The 26608-nt window shown below is 42.8% G+C and overlaps 1 protein-coding gene across 1 annotated transcript in view; it reads right to left on the reverse strand.

The window, feature by feature from the left end:
* Nucleotides 1–2237: 2237 nt before the first annotated feature.
* Nucleotides 2238–26608, reverse strand: part of NBEAL2 (neurobeachin like 2) — a 96174-nt gene continuing 71803 nt past the window's right edge. The window contains 20 exon segments of the mRNA XM_075214174.1: nucleotides 2238–5262; nucleotides 8761–8896; nucleotides 9097–9245; nucleotides 9748–9909; nucleotides 10575–10691; nucleotides 10829–10923; nucleotides 14194–14366; nucleotides 14705–14814; nucleotides 15062–15151; nucleotides 15819–15935; nucleotides 17644–17741; nucleotides 18638–18755; nucleotides 18868–18977; nucleotides 19613–19743; nucleotides 19838–19978; nucleotides 21251–21375; nucleotides 21997–22092; nucleotides 24413–24520; nucleotides 25132–25265; nucleotides 26287–26444. Coding sequence (XP_075070275.1) covers nucleotides 5161–5262; nucleotides 8761–8896; nucleotides 9097–9245; nucleotides 9748–9909; nucleotides 10575–10691; nucleotides 10829–10923; nucleotides 14194–14366; nucleotides 14705–14814; nucleotides 15062–15151; nucleotides 15819–15935; nucleotides 17644–17741; nucleotides 18638–18755; nucleotides 18868–18977; nucleotides 19613–19743; nucleotides 19838–19978; nucleotides 21251–21375; nucleotides 21997–22092; nucleotides 24413–24520; nucleotides 25132–25265; nucleotides 26287–26444 — 2470 coding nt within the window. The 3' untranslated portion in view covers nucleotides 2238–5160.

Here is a 26608-nt window from a genome sequence, read left to right on the forward strand (position 1 = left end):
AACATACAAACTGCACACAGATAGGGGGCAACATACAAACTGCACACAGATGGAGGGTAACATACAAACTGCACACAGATGGGGGCAACATACAAACTGCACACAGATAGGGGGCAACATACAAACCGCACACAGATGGGGGCAACATACAAACTGCACACAGATGGGGGCAACATACAAACTGCACACAGATGGAGGGCAACATACAAACTGCACACAGATGGAGGGTAACATACAAACCGCACACAGATGGGGGCAACATACAAACTGCACACAGATGGGGGCAACATACAAACCGCACACAGATGGAGGGTAACATACAAACTGCACACAGATGGGGGCAACATACAAACTGCACACAGATAGGGGGCAACATACAAACCGCACACAGATGGGGGCAACATACAAACTGCACACAGATGGAGGGCAACATACAAACTGCACACAGATGGAGGGTAACATACAAACCGCACACAGATGGGGGCAACATACAAACTGCACACAGATGGGGGCAACATACAAACTGCACACAGATGGGGGCAACATACAAACTGCACACAGATGGGGGCAACATACAAACCGCACACAGATGGAGGGCAACATACAAACTGCACACAGATGGAGGGTAACATACAAACCGCACACAGATGGAGGGCAACATACAAACTGCACACAGATGGGGGCAACATACAAACCGCACACAGATGGGGGCAACATACAAACCGCACACAGATGGAGGGCAACATACAAACTGCACACAGATGGGGGGCAACATACAAACTGCACACAGATGGGGGGCAACATACAAACTGCACACAGATGGGGGGCAACATACAAACTGCACACAGATGGGGGGCAACATACAAACTGCACACAGATGGGGGCAACATACAAACCGCACACAGATGGGGGGCAACATACAAACTGCACACAGATGGAGGGCAACATACAAACCGCACACAGATGGGGGCAACATACAAACCGCACACAGATAGGTGGCAACATACAAACTGCACACAGATGGGGGGCAACATACAAACTGCACACAGATGGGGGCAACATACAAACCGCACACAGATGGGGGCAACATACAAACTGCACACAGATGGGGGGGCAACATACAAACCGCACACAGATGGGGGCAACATACAAATTGCACACAGATGGGGGGCAACATACAAACTGCACACAGATGGAGGGCAACATACAAACTGCACACAGATAGGTGGCAACATACAAACCGCACACAGATGGGGGCAACATACAAACTGCACACAGATGGGGGCAACATACAAGCTACACACAGAGAGGGGGCAACATAGAAACTGCACACAGATAGGGAGCACGTACACTAACACACATAAACTGCACACATACTAACTACACACATATAGGGCCACATGCGTAATACTGCACCAGACATCAGAATTATCCCAATTTGCTGCATAAACTCATAATGTAATGTATTATATGAACGTGGATTCAGAGCTTCTGGTGCACTAGTCGTCCCACAACAGTGGGGTCAGTTATTGCCCAAAATTCCTTGATTTCCTGCAGAAATGTGTGTGGGGGATCCTGAAATGTACAATAGCGACATTACTGTTATTGAACAATATTTGGGTTTAAAGTATATGGTTTCTGGAAGGATGCCAATGTGACACTTTAAAACTGTAGAATATATATCCCCCTTTATATAAAGTGTCAGACCGATGATATTTCTCTATTGCTGTAAATAGTAAAACTATGGAAAGTGCGATTTTGCAGACGCACTTTGATTTTGGGAAGTAATTTCTTGGAATAAAGCAGTTACACGCTGTTCAAGACACCAAAGTAGTAACACCTAATATTAAAAGTCCAAACTATAAAACAGAACATAACGCATAATCTATTCACTGCTGTGTATTTATCTCAGTTTGCATATGCTGTGTTAGTGTTTGTACCATTGTATATATTCTAACACAACATATGCAAATGAATACATAAAACAGACATTTTTTACTTACTATTATTACACCACAATAATTATATATGCAATATGCATTTACAATAATATTCACACACGGAGACACTTCAAGCGTCCTCTCATTCTTACACACGTACACAGACCTGACACTTGTTTCACCATTAACCATTTCAATCAAAGATGGTTTCAATTATGTGATACAGAAATTCCTTCATATTATGCAGAGAAATTCCTGGAAATCTCACCAGTAAAAAAACAGCGCGGACACAATATCTGAATAGAAAAGTCTTTTTAAAACACATCGTTGATCATACATATTACAGAAAAGGAGTGTCAGAATACAAAACCAACAGCTTCAAATTTAAGGCAATAATTTTCAGTACTATTAATTGTGCTTGATCTCTACAAGAAAGTGTGACATCCGGCAGTAGCAACAAGGGTTGTGCTGTGTGCAAGCAACAGGAGAACGAGCGGAGGTTTCCGTCCCAGCATGCTCTCTGCCTCCCTTCACATTGGATTGGTTTGAAATACAATTAAAGATTACAGTCCCTTAACAAACCGCAGGTTATTTGCTGGATAACCCCCAATTTCACCAGAATATATATCAGTTCTATGTACAATGGATAAAGCCAGACAGGAACTTAGTGCTATAAAGGAGTGACTTGCACTACAGATGTGTACAATGCGTAATCTGCAATTTACAGGAGAGAAAATGTAACATTATATTTAGTTTAGAATTAGGAGGACCAGGATTCTTGATACAGCTTGTTGCCGTAACATCACATCCAGGATGGACACAAACTGAGCAGACTATTATGACCCTCTAGTGTCCGTCTGATCAGTGCTCCCTTAATTACACAGAGCTGTAACAGAGCAGATGACCTGTGACCTCTGGTCAGTCCATAAACCCAGGTTCACCAATCAGTAGTAATTGCACATTGACTGATCAGAATAAATCTTTCCACTAGAACCCACCTTATATATTTATACAGCAGTTATGGGGTCCTATTTAAGAACCAAAAATATAATCAATACATTCTTGAAGGTCCCCAAACCCTTATAAAATCAAACTATTGTTTTGTAATCAGGATTTCCAAGCTGTGTGCAGCATCATGAAGTATCCGTTAATAGACTTGTGCTTCCTGCTCGCAACGCCAACAGACTGTATGGTACTATGGTACAATCATAGAACCAGCGGATTGAGGAGCAAAAATGTAACCAATTTGGTGTTCAGACATCTCTCACCAGCATTTCTGGGCTGGACACCCCCACACGGCGATTTCTAATGAAGTCTGACCCAATCAGACATTTCAGTGGGACTAGGAAGGAATAGGTCACAGCTAATACGCGACACAAATTCAGGGCACTTTTTGATAACATTTCAAGCAACTATAAAGATGTAACGAAACAGCCAAAAACTGAAACTGCCTTGAACCACTTTACTGCAATATTGCATTTTGTAGAAAAAATATATTCTATAAAATGACCTGGCTTTTGTGATGGGTTCAATGTTTCAGATCGTAACAAAATTGTAAAATTTACCAACATCAATACTAGTGATTTCTAATAACAATGGTTCTCTCAAAATAGAATGTTGGTCAGTTCCCCGTTCTTATAGATAAAGCCCCAGGGTCAAGTCGTGAGCACTGAGCTACCCCTAAAGAATAGGACTAATATCTGACAAGGTGCCCGGTATTTAGAACAAAAGGAGAAAGCATCTGTTGATATAGGTCATTCAATGAGGAACTGACCCCTTATCCCCTCAGATGGGAACATACCATAAGTGGAATGTAAATACCAGATAAAAATCAACTCTTTATACAACAAATTATTTCCATAAAAATACCATAGAGTCAATTCCTTACTGGTTATTTGTATCAAAATAAGCAGCATGAAAGGAGGGGGTAGGCATATAAAGGAACAAGTAACCCAAATATTTAGTGCACATATGGAAACAAAAAACGAAATTATCACTAATCCTCACTAAAAACTGCCAGAATACAGTTGGTAAACAGCCATTTTGTTTAGGAGAATCTAGAAATACCCTTTATATATATATATATATCTATCTAATGGGCTCAAATCAGTAACTCATGACCTCTGACCCCACTTTCTCTAACCTCTTACTCTGACTTTTAGAAAGTCTGCAAGAGACGTAAACAGTCCTCTGAGATACCCCGCAGGGTATAAGCCTGTTCTGTACAGTACATTGCACCACCCTTTCCCTAAAATAAGAATACTTCAAATATTCTGCAGTATCCACAATAAAAATATCAAATTTTGGTTTTGGAACAAATTATTACTCTGACTCATTTTCCATAACCGAAAAGCATATTCTCTCCCTACATGGGGATCGGTAACAGCGCCCGTTGGAGAAGACCCTTCTTAGTGTGCAGCAATTCACGTGAACTCAGCAGGAAGAGACCGAAAGACAGTGACCAGCACTGAGCAAGAAAAGTAACCATATAAACACATTGTAGGTATCTCCGGTAGGATAGCCTGAAGTGCTAGAGATGTGTATTCATCTCCAGATTCTTGATCTGTTTCATTTTCATTCTCCAATGGAAATCCAGTATAAATCATTACAGTGTTCAACTACAAAAAAAGTCAATAAAAAACCCTGTCAAACTGGAATATTTAAAAACGGCAGCACAAATTGCTGGTGGGTCTCCAAAATAGGTGCATTGCGTCCAGGCCATAGGTCCACAGCAGCAGCGATTAGTCTTTCCTCATATAACCGTACACAGGTTTGTAGCCTGTTAAGCAAGAAGGGAACTTTTGGTGCAACTGTTGTGGCGAGTTATAATATTGACCCTTTAAGTCTTCTTTTTATTGTATCAATCTCTTTGTAGAACCCAGTGGAAAGGAGCAATTGTCTCTTCTCCTTCAAGGCCACAAGTCTGCTCTTGGAATGAAAGAGTTTTTCTAGAAATAAAAAAGGTGCATTTGATTGTCACATTCAAATATTGATCTGTTCCCCCCAAAAGTATTGCTTGCAGAAAGTTGTAACACCCAATAGTTTGCAGACCATTGACCACCCTTGGGGAGGAGAAAGGAGCAGATGTCTCTGCAAGGTTCCTTGGCCAACGTGTTGCTCAGCAATTGGGTTTTTCATCCACTTTCCAGGAAAACTTCCAGTGGTTTTAAAGGCAATGGTCCAGGCACTTGTGGTCTTATCTTCGTCCAAACTTCACCCTTCAGTTGGACTCGGTTGGTCTGTACTCTGTTTCTCCAGAAGACACTTGTGAAATCCGCCGCGTGGAGCCCCAGAGTCTCCTTGTGAACTGACCTGATCTCACCTACAGAAAAGGGGAAAATAAAACAACACTGAATGTAATGTCACATTTCAGATATTGTTTAGGTCATAGAAAATAAAAGCTCAAGTCATTGAGAAGGGAAACATGGAGATTCACTCACAATGGCCACATGCCACACATCTGCACTGTTCATATAGTGCTTTACAGCAATGCTAACACATCATCATGGAAACTTTGAGAGAGTAAAATTGTGGTTGTATAATAATCATTTATAAAGGCAAAAAAACAAAACAGTGGACAGCCGGTATAACAAATAACATAAAAAAATAACTACACAGAAACAGAAAAAGGACATATGAGGTGAACAGATAGGATACAAAGGGTAGAGAGGGCCCTGCTTACAGTCTAGAGGGTGAGGGCAGTGATGATACCAAAGAAGATAGCAGAGTTGGGACATGAGCTGGTAGAACACGCAGGGGCAGTAGTGTCAGGTGAGACTAGAAGAGATATTAGTGCAGAGTTGGGTGTTGAGACAGCATTTGAAGGTTGGGGGGAGAGTCTGGTCAGGCAGGGTAGGAGCAACACGGGAAAAGTTTTGGAACGGGAGTGAGAGGTGGACATCAGAGAGGAGGCATTTCACAGGCGATAGGTCTGTCTGGAGTGCCAAGGTTGTGGTTTGGATTGCCAGAGACAATACTAGGTGGGTGGAGCCGGCTTATCTAGGGCTGCGTTGAGTGTAGTGTTGAAGAAAGAGACTGTTCCGGGCGAGGGTGGAACGGAGGTTGTGTCATAGATCTCTCTTACGGGGGGGCTCTCCCTCAGCCACTGTCCCAAACACAGAAACAGACATTGTGGTGGAGTCGGCATTCCATGTTCCCCTAGCTGCACCTTCAGTGTCATACACACAGAGTCTTCCCACTCGTTCTATTCCTTTTGAAGTCCTCACTATCTGTCTAATTTCCCCCCCTTCTTTGTGTTGCTGCCATTTATCCATCCCCCCAGTCCAATTCCTTATAACTCCGCTGCCTGGCTCATTTATTTCCGATCCTTTGATCCTCCTACTCTCACATTAGGTGACTTCAACATTCCCATTGATAACCCCACTGCTACCACTAAACTTCTTTCACTTGCTTCCTCCTTTTGTCAGTGGACCTTGCCTCCCACCCACTGCGATGGACACAAGGAGTACAGCTAGTACTCCTTGTCTAGTTTTCATAACTTATCCTTCAAACTCTCCGACCACAGCCTCCTTTCCTTCAGCCTCACCTCACCTCATGCTCTCCCCTCCCCCTGCACCCAAATCCATACGTGCACAGCAACACCCAAGTACCCAACCCAGTTCTCATTTTCACTAAAACAACTACTTTCTCCTATCACTGCACCTCATGCCTTAATCAGGCTGCCTCTTTCTACTACAAAACGCTCCGCACTAGACAATGCAGTTTCATCCACCACATACAGTCTCCGATGATCAGAACCCCACCCATGGTACAACAAAACAGACTCACTACCTGCATAAGTGCTCCCGCATTGCACAATACCACTGGAGGAATCTTGTTCCTATCGCTAAATCCATCCTTTCATCTTACAGCGTCGCCCTTACAATTTTTAAACAAACATTTCAAGTCCCCAATATGCACCCAGTCTTCTAACCTACATCGCCACTTTGCTACGTTGAATTCACTTCTCTGCCCACTTCCACCTCCTCCCCTTTCCTCGCTCACAACCCACCTATTTTAAAAGCAAAATCGACATTATTAGATAAGAGGTTTCCTCGTGCTAAAATTACACACACACTCCACCCAATCAGCCTACCTTCTACACTTCCCAATCCACCCTTAATTAATCCTCTCCAGCAACTGAAGATAAAGTCTCTGCACTCATCTCATCATCTCACCCTACAACCTGTCCCCTTGACCCTATTCCATCTCTCCATACCCAACTTTAGCTCTCCTCTTCAACTTGTCTTTCTCCACTGGCATTTCCATCCTCCTTTAAACATGCGCTCATCTCACCAATTCTAAAGAAACCATCTCTCGATCCAGCCTCTCTCTCCAACCATCTCATTTCTCTCCTTCTCTTTGCCTTCAAACTACTTGAGCGATTAGTGTACAAACGTCTGTCTCACTTTCTCTCATCTGATTCCACTCTAGACTCTCAGCAACCAGGATTCCGCCCCCAACATCCTACTGAAACTGCTCTCACAAAAGTGATCAATGATCTACTTACTGCACATTCTAAGGGTCATTTCTCCATACTCATCCTCCTGGACCTCTCTGCTGCTTTTGACACTGTTGATCATCCTCTTCTCTTACACACCCTTCACTCCATTGGCCTTTGTGACACAGTTCTTTCTTGGTTCACTTCCTACCTATAGAACCGCTCCTTTAGTGTTTCTACCTCGGCACATCCATCCCCTCCTCTCCCACTATCTGTTGGGGTCCCACAAGGCTCTGTTCTTGGCCCTTTACTTTTCTCACTATACAATTCTTCTCTTTTGGCCTACAGTAACACCTCTACGCTGATGACACCCACATCTATATCTCTTCTTCTGACCTCTCCCCTTGTGTACAATCTTGTGTAACCAACGGTCTTTCTGTTATCTTCACATGGAGGTCCTAACACTACCTAAAGCTCAACATGTCCAAAACAGAGCTTACCTTCTCTTCCCAAATCCCCCTCACCATAACAATAACACCACAATTTTCTCAGTCTCCCAAGCCTGCTGCCTCGGTGTCACACTTCACTCCGTCCTCTGCTTTAATCTTCAAATCCAGACTATCTCCCAGACCTGTCGACTTCATCTTAGGAACATTGCCCAACATGCAACAAATCTCTTATGTATTCTCTAATCATCTCCTGTCTTAGCTACTGCAACCTCCTGCTATCTGGCATTCCTGACACCCATATATCCACACTTCAATCCATCCTAAATGCTGCTGCAAGACTGAATTTCCTCTCTCATCGCTCCACATCTGCTGCACTACTTTGCAAATCCCTACACTGGCTTCATGTCCTCTAGAATCCAATTCAAATTAGTCACCCTTATCTACAAAGCCCTCAACACCACCACCACTTCATACATCTGAAATCTCATATCAAAATACTCTCCCTCCCGCCCTCTTCGATCTACCTCTGACCTGCGCCTTGTCTCGCCTCTGGTAATATCCTCTCACTCCCGCCTACAAGACTTCTCCCGTGCTGATCCCCACTTATAAAATTCCCTACCACGCTCAAGCAGATGTTCCCACAGCCTTCAAATCTTTAGATACCCCCACTGATACTACTCACACTTCTCCACACTCACTCCTCTTGTTTCAGCTGTACCCTCTTCCATTTAGAATATGAGCTCTATAATAAGCAGGGTCCTCTATATCCTTTGTTTTCATGTCTACATTTATTTTGTCTGCCTTGTATGTCCCTGTTTTATATATGTCCTGTTTTCCCCAACAGAGACGGGAGAATCCATTTCACTATTTAACAGTAACGAATGTGTTTTGTTGATATCAAATGTAAGCAACTCAATAACTGAAAACCAACCTCCAGAGGTTGTCCAGCTCCCACCACAATCAGTTTTCCATCATCCAAGCCCACCAGGATATGGCTGTTCTCTTTGGTCACAGAAACACAATGAACAGGAACCTTCATCGGCAGTGGATTAACGGCAAGGCCAAGGCTGTTGAGAGGAGACAGTTTTATTAGTTCGTATCTGCTCTTTCCCGTCAAGAATTTGGAAAGAAGATATCTCTTTAGAAAGTGCACAAAAAGTTTTTCCACTGTGTGTAGTTGAGGCACTTTATTTATCTGTGTAAAGGTAAAATAGATGAGGCAATGCATTGTATTCTACTTTCCTTTGCCATATGTGGTGGTTCTCACCTTCTGAGGTCCCGGATCTGTAGAGAACACTGCACAGTACCTAGGACCACAAAGTCCTGTGTGATACAGAGAGCAGAGACCTGTTCGTCCAGTGGTACCGATGACAAATGTTTTCCATTGACAGAGTAAAGATGCAGAGCAAATTTATCCTAAAATTTTTTTAAAAAAAAGACTGTATAAGTTGTAATTTTAGGACTGTGAACAACTGTAGGTTGTTGCATTTGACAACTGCCCGTGGTCATACTTTTGGCCTCCAAAGTCCTAGGCCCTTGTGACATCATGTTCTCCCCTCAAAGATGACAACTCATCACTTGCCCCCAAGCAATTGTATTGTAAGACGATGATCACATATGAATAATATTAACAGGAGAATTCTGGGAGAAGATACAGGAATGACGAGACAGAGACAACAAGAACGACAGCCTACTGAAACAGGAGGTCTGCAAGAAGATACTTTCATAGAAAAGTGGTGAAGTCCTATAATAAACATATCATATAAATCTGTCAATATTTTCATTGTAAAAGGGAAAATAAAACAGGGTTATGAAATAACAGAAAAATTTCCACTTATTCACAGTTATTCTTTCAGATTTAATATACAGTTCCCTTCAATAAAAGCGAGGTCACAGGGAACATTAGGAGGCTCCTGACCTTGAGAGAGCTCCTGCCCTCAATCATGCTCTGGAAGACAATCTGTCCCTCTAGGCCCACAACAAGGTGGGAGATGGTCAGCGGAAGAGAACTTTCACAGGTGGGCTGGATACACCTCATAAACTGGCCCAAACGAATGGTGTGCACAATGATTGTCCCATCCTACGGAGAGAACAGGAGAATGTTGTGGTGAAGATGCAAAACTCAGGGTGTATATATGAATTATAGTATACATGTAACACTACCACCAACTACAAAACAGAAGAAGGAAGAGTTGGGTGTATAAATGGTAACTTTTAATGAGTGTTGGCTTTGCATGTAAATCAAAAATATTGAGTCAGTCGGGTATTTTTTAGAGGCCAATTAATACTTGGCTACCTAGATGGGACATATCTACACAAATTAACGTTTTATGTTGCTCTCTATCCGGCGCAGGGCATTCTGTGACACCTTATCAATAAACAATGATGATAATGATCTTGTCAAAGATACAGGGACTATTTTTGTATCAACCAACCAAGAAAGAAAAGGGAATGGTAAAGATAAATATGGATTTACGAATGCATAAATTCCAAGGCAATGTCATCAACTGTGTGTATATTGTGATTTAAGAATTCTAGATTAAAAATATCAAGTTCCAAGTCTTGTGATGGATCAGCAATTGTGGATATATAGGGTCTGGGAATGTGTCAGGACATATGGACAGAGTGGAGGAGAATGAAGTCCGGTCAGAAGATCAGAGGGGAGGGCAGTGAAAGACACATTACAAGGACAGTTTTGGTGTGGGATGAGGAAAGTAGGGATGGAAACAGTAATTTAGCTCTAACCTTAGAGCCAGACACAGCCATGTCCAACTCGGTGCTTATGGTAACACAAGTGACCTCATCATTGTGACCGTACAACACCTGCACAGGTTTGGGAGACAATCCACAGGAAAACCCGCCCTGGACAGAAATACATCACAATCAATAACATATATCACAATCTACTCGGCACAAGTGGAAAATAAAACAAAATCTGATATTGCACGGAATGTGTTACATTCTCCGTCATCAGATATACATGATAGTCTCTGTCTCACCTGTTGAAGAACCTCCCAGACCATACACGTGGTGTCACGAGAGCCAGAAATGAGGTATATTCCGCACAGGTCCAGAGCGAGGCAAGTCACCACATCTGCCACCAGAAAGAGATGGTGAGGAGTATATTGCAACAAAGGGACAAAAGCCCAAAAACTAAAGCCGGGATGGCTCATATATGCCTGCATTACAATGCTGGCCAACCTAACTACCTAAGCTACATGGCACTTAGATGTGAGCCGTCCTTCTGAAAAGCTACTGAATAAATGAATCATAGAAAATCTCTCAATGGTCTATTTCAAATCTGATCATGAAAACAGATCCAGTCCATTTCTTGGGATGTTCTGAGTATTCTGGGAGAAGCTAAGAAACATACGGATTATGGAGTCCTCCCTAATGATACATTTTATGGAATATTCTCCATTTCCTTAAGAAATTTGTAATTTCTCAGACAATACAGCATTCAGGGCCATCTGTCAGATGGGCCACAGCGGAGGGCCTTTAGCCAGTCACAGGACTTTTTTATTACCCCCAACATTATTTTAATAAATTCCTTCAGTTAAGACATGGTTTTGGGGAACAATTAATGATGTCTCGTCCCCTATATCTAACCTGTAATAAGTAGTCTTCACACCCAAGATCTTTGGGGTCTTAAATATGTATAACTATCTCCTGTAGTCGAAGACAAGAAACGTCACCACGCAGGACTAGACACAATGGGAAGCGTCAAACCTCTACACGGGAAAGACTTGAACTTCACCAATATGACGAATTCAAAATATTAGGTATGAGACATCAAGTCCATCTTACTCCAGACTATACAGATCCTCACTGGCCCCTTCCCATCATGGTCATAGATGCTCCAGCCTTGGGCAGATTTGTGCCACCTGCTGTGACTATGGCCACAGGTTCACGGGTTTTAGCAGGAAATAGTATTCTCCCTCTCTTCTGGCCATTGATTACCGATATCAGTGGATATGATACTATGTATGTTTGGTTTGATGGACGATAGACTATGATAGACTATGGTAGACTCTGATCTTCACTAGAAAGGAAACTACACTGTTTTGGATGCCCTCCCTCTCTACCACCAGGGGTGCCCTGAGAAATTCCAGAGAGTCTGGGGACATTGGTGTGAATTCCCAGGACCGTGCCATCTCCCAGTTCATTATGGTAAGACATTGGGGTAACTGCCTGGTAAACTTCCCAGATAAGCAATGTGCCAAGTGCAATATCTGTGCGGATATTATGCTCTCATTGATGATTATTTGCTTTAAATTATTGCTTTGCTGTGTTAGATTAGACTATACAGTAATATCTGTACCAAGTGCTGAACTAAACTGAAACATGCCATTTTCTTTACCTTTGATTAGCCTCCGTTCTATTTTGTTTCTGCTTTGCATATTTTGGATTGTTTTATGGTACTTAAAAGTTAGAAGAGGATTTTTGTACTCACCATAAAATCTGTTTCTCTGAACCCATTTGGGTGACATTGCTGACCACGAGGGATAGAGGGCGCCGTGCTGGGAGTAAGGCTCTAAATTCTAACCACCTGACTGGCCTGCTCCCTCCCCTCTATGACCCCTACGCAGAGGGCACTTTTTCGTTTAGTTCCATTTTATTTTAATTTACGTTTTACAACTTGCCAGGATTTTCTGTGAGGAAAGCCCCCCATATCACACTGCTCCCTTACCTCTGTCATTCTTGTAACTGATAGAAAGTTTTTTTTATACTGCTGTGTGATTTGTGAGCTCCTTAGTGCTGTGTGTCTCTATTATTACTATTGTATTCTTTATCATTATATCGGAGTATCTTTTTTCTTGGTAGTGTCACTGTACTCTATTATATATTGAGTACAGACCCTTCCCAAGTTAAGTTACACTACTTTCTTTGTATATGGAGTACTCACTTATTTAATATATATTAGCACTTGCTGAGAGAAACGTGCTAGTTATATACGTGTGTGTACGTATAGTTATCAAGTTATATCTATTGTGTGAGTAAAACTCTCTCATAGATTGTTCTCTACAGTTTGTTCTTTTCGGTTTCCCCTGTTTCTAACATTGTTAATACAAGATGTCAGAAAAAGGGAATAGTTCCAAGTCCAAAGCTGTCGGGACCAGCTCAGTAGTGTGCATCACCTGTTCTAGGTGCCAAGCGAAGCTGGCTAGTGGAAGCTGGCTATTGGACGGTGGGACCCAGATGCCCCATGCGCAGAAGTCTGATGATCTAAAATATTGCCTTATGTTGCCTTAGCAGCTGTCCACTAAAGCCTATTTTAGGCACATTTGGGTATGGCTCACAAGCCAGCCCTTGCTAGATGTAAGCCCCTATACCGGAGAATTGAGTGCATGTGATTTTAACAGCATTTTAATGGTGTTTAAAGCATATAAGTCAGTGTAGGACCTGCATATAATGAGATGTCCTTGACGCTGGGATGCAGGTTTAAATGTTTTGATCAAAATATGAACCAATACCTCATGTTTTCATTTTGCTAGATACACACAGATATGCAGCGTTATGGATAAGCACTGTCTTTTTGTCTGATGATCCAAGTCTGCGCTTGTCTGGAGGGGACGCACCTAACCAGGTTGAGCTGACCTGGGTTAAGGAACTGGCTAGATCCACTACCAAAGTTAAATGGGAAATTGCGCCACGGACGATAGGTGACCGTACTTTACCTACTGCTTCTCTTGGGGCTCCGTCTATAGATAACCCTCCTCAGGGAAAGGGGTCTTCGCAAGTCCCTGACGCCTTGGTGGCATCACAAGAACCCCCCTGGATGCAAAACCTAGAAAGGTCGGTTCAGGAACTGGTTAGGGGCTCTTCCTCCCTAGAGAAGATGTGGGAGACATCATCTTCTAGCAGACCGCATAACCGTCAGGCTCACTTCCGATTCCAGGGATTAGGAGAGTCTGATTTGAAACAATCCCCTCAGAAGAAAGAGGAGATTCTGGCGGACTCTGATTACTAGGCCCTTATGACCTGAGAGGAAAACTCCTCCAGTAGACGGGGGGTGAAGGACCTTATTTTGTGGTCCGACAAACCCTGAATATTTCTGATGTGGAATTTGTGGTTCCAGAGGTTTCCCTATTGAAATGGAAGAAGAAACAACCCGCTTCTTTTCCTTTCTCCCCGCAGTTATCCGCAATTTGGAGTGAGGGGAGGTAAAAACCTGATAGCAGATTTCAGACACTGCTATACGACATGGTCAACAGTGTCCCCCAAATGACTGTGCAAGAGAAATACAAAATATGTAAATTTAATGCAAATAAAAGAAATAGGTTAAAAGCTCTTAAATTGTGATCCTTCCAATAAATTACTATGCGATGCTCCGGTAGATATGGACAATAATGGTGATAATTACCGATGTGCCTGGTGATGTGACCGATGACCTTCCCTTTACTCAAGGAGGTGACCTGCAGGCTGTTGTCCCAGTGGCCTCCACTGAACAGTAACTTTGCATCATGAGACACAACCAGAGTCCGAGAAGACAGCTCAGACCCGAGGGCAAAGGGGCCGAAGAGGAAGCGCTTGGTCCTGAAAGAAGTCACCAAACTCAGTAGCTTTAATACAACACATAGAACTACACACAGCAACCCCCCTCTCAGTCTCTATTCCAATAATACATCCCAAGCCATGGTTAATACACATCACCCACCAACGTTTGGGAAGCAAGTCCCTGGTCTTGGTGCTAATGAGACACCAATATCCCAATACCATTTCATTGTAATAATGCAAAGACAAACACAAGGGAATAGACAGTGATCATTTTATTATGCAGCTCGTTATGTAGTCAATATAGACACAAATCACCAACACCAGACTATTTGATCGACAGCCAGAACGAAGGGCCAGAGGACAGGCGTTATACTTACGTGGCATTGGAGACTGTGGGGTCCTTGGTGAAGCTAAAGTAATTGGATAAGTTCTTGTCGTAGGGTAACCATCCATGGGTTCCCAGCAGCCCATTTGCACTAACTGTGACCTGTTGTAGGGGGACGAGAAAGGTCAGCATAAATAAAACTATAGTCTACAGATCTCTAGTCTTTCTAACCAACATCTGACTTTCTGGAGCCAGAGGGTTCCATGATGGGAGAGTCTAATATTCGCCAATGTGATTCAGTTTGGTAACACTCTGAAGAAATCCAGTGGTTTGTTCCCGGCTGAATATCAGCAGTATCTCAGCTATCCATCGTGTAGGTAAAATCGGTCATCATACAATAATTACTCACCAAAATGTCGGGAGATCCTTGAGTCATGAAGGTATGGGCCTGATTTTTGGGGACGACAGCTTGTACTAGAGGAACCCCCTCCATCATACCCTGTGTAATAGACACATATAATTACAGTGCTGCTGGTTAACAGATTTTTGTTGTGTGACCTCAAAACCTACATTTTGTTCAATTAAAAACAAAAATTGGATATAATGACAGGAGCTGACAGGTATTTCAGCATTTCTGAATCCAGACCAGAATCCAGAGACATCTACACTACATGGAGAGTTGCCGAGAGCAGAATGTATTATTCCAATGCTCAATCCAGGTGGAGATATCAGAAGGGGAAAAACTTCTGCAGCAGGTGTCTGTCAGGGAATATCTGATCACCAAGCAGTATATAGAGAGCAACAGAGTCCTGGTTTGGTACCGAACTCCATATTACTGTCAAAGATAATTACCATTTCACATAGCATACAACCCTTTTAAAAAAAAAGGGATTATATGCATTTTATTTGCATGTGTACAATAAAGCATTTGGACAAAAGTAATTCCACAGTTCTGTATATTCGTATTTATTAACAGAAATTGAATGATCATCCAAAGACGACATGAAACAGCCTCTAGTGGCCACTGAAGTAGAATCCTAGTTTGTTCTGAGTTTCTCATGAAGGACAGTTCTACAAAATAATTGTCTTAACAAAATAAATGCTGGTTTCTCAGCCCCTGTGGTGCCTCTGACAGGCGCAAACAACGTTCCACAGATGGTTCTCACCTCCACAAAGAACGGTTTCAGCTCTGATAACTTCTCAAACAGATTGGGGGAGTAAGTGTCCATGCGGGCGAGTCTTCTGGCTGCGTGCTCTGCCGACAGACGTGGTGGGTGAGGCTCCTACAGGGAATGAGCACTGGTTACCAACCTACATATTTCTTATCATAAAGTGCTGGTTATGGGGAACGTATGAGGACTATAGAAGAGATGTTATAGGAGTGTTGCCTTACATCCTGGATCCCTAACGTTTAAGCAGAGTCATTCGTATCATTCAGTGGGGAACAGGACATACATAAAACTGGGACAGTCAGGGGAGCCCAATGGAGTCAGCTGCACAGATATCCCAGGCACTACCTGCGGTGGCATTGGCCAGATCACCTCCACCCACAGGCCAATGGGATAGAAGGGGAGGAGCTTCAATTCTAGCACTAAATTTGAAAGGGCCCAAGGCTCCAGCGACCACACTCTGTACCCCACAATGTCTCCCATGGATGATCAAGAGAAAGCTGTTGAGTTTCTGTACTTGACATTATAGAGTATTTTGTGTTGATCACTTGAGAGAATTCCCAAATAAGTTCATTTTGATTTGATGACGTAAAGAAAATAAAATGTGAAAAATGTCTAAGTGGGCGATTTCTTTTTATAGACATTGTACTGTAATTATACACAACAGCAGAAATGGTGGCGGTATATAAGAGTACAAATATTAACTAAAATATATCAGATATATAAACAGAATAAACAAATTATTACTATAATATCCATCAGTTTATATTGTCAACACTCTGCTGCACATATTCACATACATGTAATCGTTTTATCTCACCACGACATCTTGCCAGGATACTGTTATTCGCGGCGGCCGCGGGCACCGCCGCGACTCTGTCTGTAGTCTTCCAGGTGACCCGGCAGTCACTATGACGACCGGGATGTCACTTCCTGTAGCTTCGTCCCGGTTGCCTGGGCAACAACCGGGACGCTGGGGAGCTTCTGGCGCCGCGCCCGGCCAGCTGTCAAACAGCCAGGCGCGTGCGCACAAGTGACTTCAGGGCCAGCCGTTCAAGGCTGAGTTCAGCCAGCCAATCTAGGCTGATTAGGAAGAATAGTTACTGCTGGCACTCTGCTATTCCCATTGGCTGCAGGCTCTGGATGTTCATCAGTCTGCAGCTGAGGACACATTCTGGTCTGTGTCCTGATTGGCCATCTGTACTATTTAAGGCAGTGAGGACTGGGCCTCACTGCCGGTTATAGCGTCCTGTTTACAGTTCTGCTGCCTGCTTGTTCTCTCTCTGTTTGGGGTTTAAACCTGTGACTGACTTCCCGTGTATGACCCTCGCTTGTTCCTGGACCTTGAACCTACTCTTCTGACCCTGACCATTTGCCTGAAAACCGGATTCTGCCCCTCCGCTAGTGTCCCTGACCTTTCGCTTGTCCCTGGATTCCGAACCTGTGCTTGTGACCTCTGACCTTGGTTTACTCTGCCTGAACCCCACGCTGCTGTCCGCCAATCACTCCACTCCTGGGTTCTCCTTAGCCGGTATACGATTCTCGACCCTCTGTCAGCCTGCGGCCAAGTCTGTCCCCACCACTAGGGGCTCCAGCGAACACCAGGCTTTCAGAGTAGACTCAGAGTTTTATTGTGCTGGCTAGGGAGTTCCTATAGCGCCAACAAATTCTGTAGCACTTATAACTGGGAACAAACACAGTAATAAAACAATACTGGGTAATACAGACAGAGAGGTAAGAGGGCCCTGCTCACAAGCTTTCATTTTTATGTACAAATAGAAATGCTGCTTATAGCAGTGTGCTGGGGGATTTTTCTCTGTACCTTGAGTAGCTGGCAGGGGGTTTGCCCAAAGTTACTGATAATCCCTTCCAGCGCTTTCCTCTCCGTCTCATCAGCAACAGCGTCCAGATCTACCACACCTGCAGAAGGAAAGGCTGGTTATGTCAATAATAATACAGAAAAGAGGCTTCAGAATCATTTAACAAAACCGCAGAGTTCTGGGGTCAAAGAGGAATAATTCCATCAGTCAATACGACGGATAAGTGGCTCCAATCATCAAGTCTATAAAATAAGATGGGATAACCGTGTGGTGCTGTAAAACTCATATGAAGAAGCTGCAGAGCTGTTATACAGAGTACAGAGAGCTCAGACAGCATAATGTACATGCGTCATCTTATCCTGGGACCCACTTTACCTATATTTTTGGGACTTTGGTATTCGTAGCATCCAGCAAAGTGTAAGCACAGAGCTGATTTGATCATTCACTTATCACATGAACCATGAATAAATGGATTTAGTATATTACAGTTTATGTGAACAAAAAAGGGACCAGAAAGATCATCAGCTCATTCATTTTCTGAGATCGAAACCTTTCGCTTCCCTGCAGACAGTGGGTGGGGGACTAAGCAGAGGGAGGAGGAGCTCCCATTCTTTATTGTCAGTCCCAGGAAATAGTCCTTGTTTCCCAGATAAAGGAAGGTAACAAGCTTACAATGTAAAGGTAAATAGGAGTGTGATACATGAGGTTAAAGGCCACATATTGCATATTGGTCCAGCCAGACTGTAAGGGTAAGAAAAGTGTTCAGGGAGCTGAATCATCCAGTCACACAGAATTGTTGGTTGTTTGGGCATAAAAGGAGCTCAAATGTAAGTTTTGAGTCAATTGTGTATTATTAATCAAATAGAATATTTTAAGACGACGATTCCAGAAGATGCTGAAAGAGGTGAATTTTCAGGGAAGGTTTGGAGACTGGGAAAGGTCTTGTTGTGCGAGGAAGGGAACAGTCCGAGATAAGTCCTGCAATTGCCCTCTCACCTTCATAAGTGCAGTAATAAAACACGTTCAGAGCTTCTACGGCGGCATCACCTCTCTGCTTGTACCCAAAGATCAGATCTATCCACTCATGGAGATTGGCCGAGACGTACTCCGATTCCTGGGTAAGGAAGAATATGCCGTTTAATCCATAGAGAGTCAGGTACATTCAGTGGCAGCATCATCAGCCATGACAGTGACGTATGGAAGAAACCAGACACGTGGTATCTTACCAGGGCCTTCCGATGTGTGTAGATGAAATCCTCCAACGATGACGCCCATCTCGGTAGGACAACATCACCCACTTTCCCATTGGTCATCTGAAGACAGCCAAGATCAAAGCCTACAAGGCAGGAAGAGATCCAATGCTTTGACTATATTCCTGCATTCACCCACCTGGCTAATTACATGCACCGGGTCTGGCAACTTACGTGGTACACATATAATACACGGTACAATAAACTATTGTGCCAAAAGAGCTTACAATCTAGCACAATAAAAACTATGCGGTAGAAGTGTAATTAGGAGAGAGTAGGGGCCCAGACAAGTTGAGGAAGGGGGGGGGAAATCATGTAGAGGAGGGGGCAGAATAAAAAAAAACAATATAAAAAAAACAATATACTGAGTCAATAGAGCTGGGCTCTGTGCAATGTGGTAGTGATAGGACAATTATGATGTGTCTGTCATTACCCAGTATTGTTTTATTATAATGCTTATTCCCAGTCGTACAGCGCTGTGGAGTATGTTGGTGTTACATAAATAAATGGTAACAATAATAATGATGATTTAGGAGTAAGTCCCAGTATCTGTTTTTCCTGTATATATATATGGACAGATGCATAGCACCACCACCTAATGTTATATTGTACCACAGTTATCTTAGCCTGGGGTGACATCTCATGGTGAAAGAGGCGGGACAAAACTTCCACAACACGGAAGCCCAGGGATGACCCCGAGAGGCTCCTCCCCCTCCCGTACCATTGCTGTTCTCCAGGAATTCCGGGAAATAAAAGAACTCTGGAATTAACTCTTTCACATCCACAGGGTTCTCCATGCGGGCCTGCCAGGCAGCCGGGATGGAGTGGAACTGCCGGTCGGAGCAATCAAACCTGAGAAACACAATAAACCGTAGAAACAATTATTTTCCCTGGAGACTGCGCTATAGGAATATCGGGGAGCGGAGCGTGTGCCAGACTCTCCCACCTGCCGCTCTGCAGCTGGATGTGCAGCGTGGTGAACGGCTCCATGCGGATCATATAATGCATCACCCCGGCCGCATTGGAGTAATGGGTCCCGTAATGGAACTTGTCCACTGTCCCTGTGGGGTCCTCGAAGCTCTCATACCTGCGGGAAGACAGAAGAGCCGGTAATCCCTCCTCATACACTGCTCCCACGGGGACATTTCTCCTAACCCGAGGGGTGGGGGGGGGCTGATCAATGGTATCCCCAAAGATCCAGCCCCCTGAAACGTTATATCTCACATGGTCCCTTCTCCTGCAGATTGTAAGCTCACGTGTACAGTGACACTACGATACCCCATATAGCACATCAGCACTTTATACTTACTGACTAATAGTAAGTGGAAATTATTCATGTTGCATTGTACACAATCCTTTATAATTATATTCTGCTTATTTTATGTATATATTATTTGACTTTTCACAACAAACATAAGAAAAAAAAAAAACTGTTCAAATTAACGTATAAGTAGCTGAATAAAAACACACAAAATAGTAACTAAATTCACATCTGAATTGGAAGTAGTATAAACCTGATAGTAACAATTATAGGACATCTCAACTTATGACTATAAATTAGAGTATTTGCTAATACAAGTAATACCTGGACATAACAGTAATCTGAGGTGATTAGGGGCCTATTTAAACATCTTACATGTATATTAAGTGATTAATCTGCTCCATTGTGTTATATAAGAGATTCATCCTATGAGATTCTAGACAACTCTGGGCAGAAAATACTCACTGTAATACAGGAAGGTCAGTTCTCTTTGGGGAACGCAATGTTTTAAAAATCAAATTGATGACACATGTTCGGACATACGTCCCTTTGCGAAGAGTATCCCATGTGAAATACCTCTTACACGTATGTTGCCACTAGCAACCACAGAACATGTGTATGCAAATGAGAGAGACTATTAAAAAGCATTGTATGTACAGGATGCATTGAAAGCACGTGTTTATTTAATGTTTAACAATTTATATATTTTTTTTAAATCCATATTGTTATTAATGATTAAACTGTTGAGTTGTTCATTTATTTTATAACATAATTTCTTTTTAGGTGTTCTGACGTGACCTTATTTTGCACATACGCTTGCACGCACCCTGCAGTCTGTTCCATCTATGTACACTAAGTATTATGTAGTCACAGCGGATTTATACCCAGACTGAAATGTAAACGTACCTTGAGATCAGCAAGATTGCAGACGATCAGAACTACACTGACGTTTCCGGCTTTTTCTTAAAAAGCAACTTACGCGCAATTTGTGTTCAGACTTCAATCATGCCCGCTGCTTTTTCTTAAACGATTAATCTCACGAGATTTAATCTTGCAACTGAAAATAATATTGACCGTTACAATAAGTCTTTAACTCACTTCTCTTTCACCTCCCGGGCGTGACGTTCATTCACCACTCCGATGGGTTTGGAGAGGTCCCGGAAGACCTCGGGGTTCGTCAGATCCAGCGTTTCAGACACATAATCCCGGAGAACCCACGGAAACTGCGTGACAGAGAATATGACGGCTTTACATACAGGTTACTTTATATAGGTCTTTGGAGCACATTTTGGGGGAAAACAAGAATAAAAGATTTATCACGTGCAGTAATCCTTTCCGATCACTTAATTACATTGGTTTAATATATACTGTCTAAGAAGCTGATTCTATATACTCCAACATACGATGTGTATTTTCTTTCATGGTTCTACAAGAACAATTATTATTAACTGACAGTAACTTTATATATTTCATTCAAACCAAAATTTAGGGAAAAACATTGAATAAGTGTGGTTTATTACCCATAAATGCTGAGTAACACAAAGTCAGTTATGTGGGAAACAGATTGTTCTGCAAAAATAAATGAACCTAATCTGGCAACTGAATTATAATCTTCAATAGATCAGCAGCCGGTGACCCTCAGACAGGAGAGTACCCCTGTTATACTCCAAGCAGAGCTGTCCAGCTTACAGGGCAAGTAACATTACACTAGAGAGTATCTATACATTATACAGCGCGCTCTGCATACGTTACTGACCGATATACATTATACAGAGCGCTCTGTGTACGTTAGTGATTGATTACATCAGGATAATGTAAATGTGACGCAGGATAGACGCACTCACCACAGGATACTGCGACAGGTCGTTATACGTCCGTCCAGCGATCGTATTCAGCTGCATAAGGTACTCGAAGTTAGAAATCTCTCTCCACACCCATCTCTGGAGGCAGAAAGAAAGAACAGGGTGAGAAGACGATCAGTGTTGTGTGTTCCAGGAATTCATCAGGGTGAGATTAATATCTAAGGAATCCTACAGCACGTGTGGAACATACACTGTTCAAACTCCTTCAATGGTTAAGTACTACTGGGTACAGGACAGGACCTGCCAGACATTTCTAATGTGGGCACTCTGGGGTCTACTTAATACTTAGACTAGTGGCGCATGAGGATTCGACTTTTCGGAGATTGTAAGAAACTCCTTTCTCAAACCACTTCATAGTCTGAAACTCCTCCTCCTTCTATGTCCCCTCCCAGCAGGAAACTCTTATTTTTTATAAGCAAGCCCCACAAGAGAGATAAAGAAAGAGAGATAAAGAAAGAGAAAGAGATAAAGCAAGAGAAAGAGATAAAGCAAGAGAAAGAGATAAAGAAAGAAAGAAAAAGAAAGATATAGAAAAAGAAAGAGAAAGAGAAGATAAAGAAAGGGAAGATAAAGAAAGGGAAGATAAAGAAAAATATAAAGAAGAGACAGGGAAGGAGATGAAAAAAAAAGAGGGATAAAAAGAAAAAGGAGAGAAAGAGAACAACATTCCCCCCAAAATATATTTATTTCTATTTTTACAGGAGAACAAGAGCATAAAGGGTAGGCCCACAGTGTCCCCCAAAGGATTCAGAAAAAAGGATTTAACGTAAGTACACAAATCACATTTTCTCTTACATCCTATGTTGGACATTGACGATGGTACTTCCATATGGCTGGATACATTTAGGAGATGTCAGCAACAACTTCCATCCAAGGCAAGCATTCTTTTGATGCAAAAACACTAAACTTGTAAAACTTAGTAAACATAGAAACCAAGTACCTGGTGGCTGCCCGACCCACAGCAGCTCAGCAGAGGCTCCATGCCATGCCACCGAGAAGGCGCCCATAGACCTGGTAGAATATAGTTCTACACTGTAAGGAACAGGTTTCCCTGTCCCAATGGAAGCATGGCGTAACACCAAAGTAATCCGTCTCGCAGTTGTTTGGTTAAATACAAACCAACCTCGCATCATATGAGAACCCAGAGGTCATCAGCTTCCCTAAACTCAAGTCATATTAAGTTCAAATCCCAAGGAGCTATATGAGGGATGTACAGTGGATGTACATGAATAAATACTCTCTGATAAAGTGGCACCTTCTTCTGAAAGAAGACACTGACGACGTGCTGAAATATTTAGTTCCAACCCATGATCTTGTTGGTTTCTGCCATCACAAGGGAGCTCCTTATCTATCCCAATGATTGACGTATGGCACTACTAGTTCTTTATTGGCTGTCCTCTGACTAGAGCTTTTATCACCAGTCTTCATTCTACCAGGCACAATTATTTGTAGGCCCATCGTCCCCTGAAGACCAAAGGACATTGAACCCACATTAAAACTGACTGCACTCAGCACCGAAGGCTGGAATTCATGGCTGAGTCTTTGGAGACAGTTTGGTGAAAAGACTGGTCCAGTGAATGTGAGACTAGATCCATTCCGAAAGAAGCTCGATCTGGATCTAACATGAGAATGCGCAAAACTCCATGGTCTAGAAAGTCGAGAGCCTTTTACACAGGAATTTCATGGCCAAATTAACAGATCGATTTGAGAGCCGACATGATTTACTAGTCTGTGAAACAAATGTATTGTGCCTTGAAGCAATAAAATGCTGTGCTTTCAGGAGTCGAAGGGTAGACCCAGAAGACCAGACTCTGGGTAAGAACTAGATTACATTTCTCATAGTCGATCCACCAATGGGATTCTAATGTGCTCTGCCGTCTCTTGTACATAAGCATTAAGCAAAGCTCAGGAACCTACCTGGCTCAAGAGATCATCCAGATAAGGAATGATTGTCAGCAACATTAGCGAAAGTGACCGGGATTCCCTGGAGAAAGGGAGCGTGGGGCGGCAGCAGGAGGAAAAACTGAAAGGGTTCAGCCCACTCCTAGCATCAAACTCTCGCTGTGACGCTGCCTAGATGCCGCTGACCTCATTTGTGAAGAGGCTAAATGCAATAAATAAAATAAAAACACACCCTACTCCTGTGGACACTCAGAAAAAAACTGCAGGGAGGGGATATAGAAGGAGGAGGAGTTTCAGTATCAGTGAAGAAAATTTAAAGTGCCAAACTCATGTCGACCCAATATATTCCATCATATACTTCATCATCAGTATCCCCCATAGACTGAGAGAAAAGTTTATGTCAAACACCTAAGTAACCAAACTCACTTGATTCCTTAGAAACATACATATATATATTATATATATAGTTTTATTATATCTCAGACACACCATGTACCTGAGTCAGATCTGAAGCCTGGAGAAGCTTCTGGGGCGAGTGGTTCCCAAACTGAAGCTGGTTGGGTGGGTGTAATCCCAGGATTCGGGAATACACATTATTTCTAACCTGAAGGACAACCAGACGAGACAACATTTAGGATCAGCTCAGAAAACAGCATTTCTCCCTCACAATTAATAGAGATAATTACATAAACACCGACATATAAAGAAGACTTCTGACCCTACATCTGGCCTGCTGCCCGTCATTCGTGACCCTCCAGTGTCTCAGCAATGGTTCAATCTCCAGTAGTTGCCAAAACCCATGTCCATTACTGTTGACTGGGCAGCTGTTAAGGCTGAAGAACAAGCCATTGCTGAGACACCAGGAAGGGGTAACTGCAGAAGGACGGTGGTAATACGGAGAAGAATATTCCTCCTGAAAGTGAAGCCTGTATCGAGGTGATGGAGCATTAAAAAGATACCAATGCTCAAATTATATACAGTTATTTTATACACTAAGATCTGCATGAAAAATCTCTATTGGAAACGCTCTATTCACCTCTGTTTTTCCCCAGACTTAACGGAAAGGAGCAATTGGAGAAAACTCCTACTCCTCACCCCCCCCCCAACCCCTAAGAGAGACAATGTAGGAGATCCAGATATCTGTCCAGCCCACACTCATGGGAACGGGACACATACGGACTCCAGACACATAGTTACAGACAGGGGAACAATTACCTTTTTCTTAAAATTGACAAAGTAATTTGCCTGGTCAATGAAGAAGAATTCCAGAGCCGACCTTCGGAGATTATACCGGCGAAGATGCACCTCTCGGAGCTGAGACAGTGGCCGTTTAAAATCATAGCCAATACCTGTAATAAAGAGACAGAAAATGAAGTGTAATAACAGATTAGCAATAGATATATATATATATCTAAAAATAATAAATCACAAAAAAGTTATAGTCCCATAATTTCCACTGAATGGTGAAGCCTTTGGACAAGCCCTCATTCAAACCAATCCCTTAAACATAGCAGGGGTTCCACTTGGTATCTTGATAGGATAGCCAGTTCTCTTTGCAGGACTCCAAGGCATAGAAAATGAACCCTAATCCTGGCGAGTCTGATCTTCATTCACGTAACAGGCGTCCCCGATGGGGTAGAGGGATGAATTGTTATATGTAAGCGGCAGGACTGAAATATGGCAGGAATTTTATGGAGTGCACGAATTTCAGGTCACATGTTTCTCGGATTTTCAAAATGAATTATGGGAGCCCTAAAAAGTCTTTACCCAAAATAAAGAAAAACAAGGAAACTTCAAAAGCAGAAATAAGGTTAATATAAACAATCTTTGATCTGCAATAAATTACTAAATAAACATTAACTTGCTATAATATAATAAAAGTCACTGAGCCCGTGCAGCAGCCATTTCCCGGAAATAACCTCGCTTTATGGTACCTTGGTGATACCGACCTGGCTACATGTCGTGTTATCCACATGAGACAAACCACACTCAATAGCAACAGTGAATATTTCCACTGGGTAAAAACATATATAACTACAAAATAAAATGTTCATGACAAGCGTGACCGAACCACGTCACATTGCCAAGATATCGTCTACCACTGGCCCGTCAATCCGGAGGGATTACATGGAATGTCACCCCAGAATCAGTTCTTAAATTGCACCCGACGGACAGGGGGAGAACTTATTGCACACACATGGGGGAGTAAGAAGGAAGGGACAGGAAGTGAGGGACAGCTGGAAGCCCCGACGCGTACCAAAAGCGTGGAAGAGGTTAATTTCAGGAGGTACTGTGTGTTAGTCAAGATCTGGAGGTGGGGAAAGCAAAGGATTCCCCTTGCAATTAGTAAACCATCAAGATCCTACTTGCCATCCTCTGTCTCCTCCTTCTCGTTGCTGAAGTCATAGAAGTAAATGTGTTGTGTGGTCACTTCCAGTCGCCCAGGGATGACGGCCACAATGGTTATGAGCTCACAGTCCTCCGAGATGACCAACTTCTCCTTCTGGTTCTGTTCCTTGATCTCCACGCTGCAACAGAGAACTGAGTATATAAAGCAAGGAAGAACTTGTGTTTCTTATGTATGGAACTGATGGACAGCAGGAGCTGGATGACTTGTGGACTAAAAGTCACGCAGGACATTTCTTTAGATGTGCAGGACAGAACTGACCATCATGGAAAACAAAGTGCCCCA

The sequence above is a fragment of the Mixophyes fleayi genome, chromosome 5, assembly GCF_038048845.1.
Source record: "Mixophyes fleayi isolate aMixFle1 chromosome 5, aMixFle1.hap1, whole genome shotgun sequence".
Lineage (NCBI taxonomy): Eukaryota > Metazoa > Chordata > Amphibia > Anura > Limnodynastidae > Mixophyes > Mixophyes fleayi.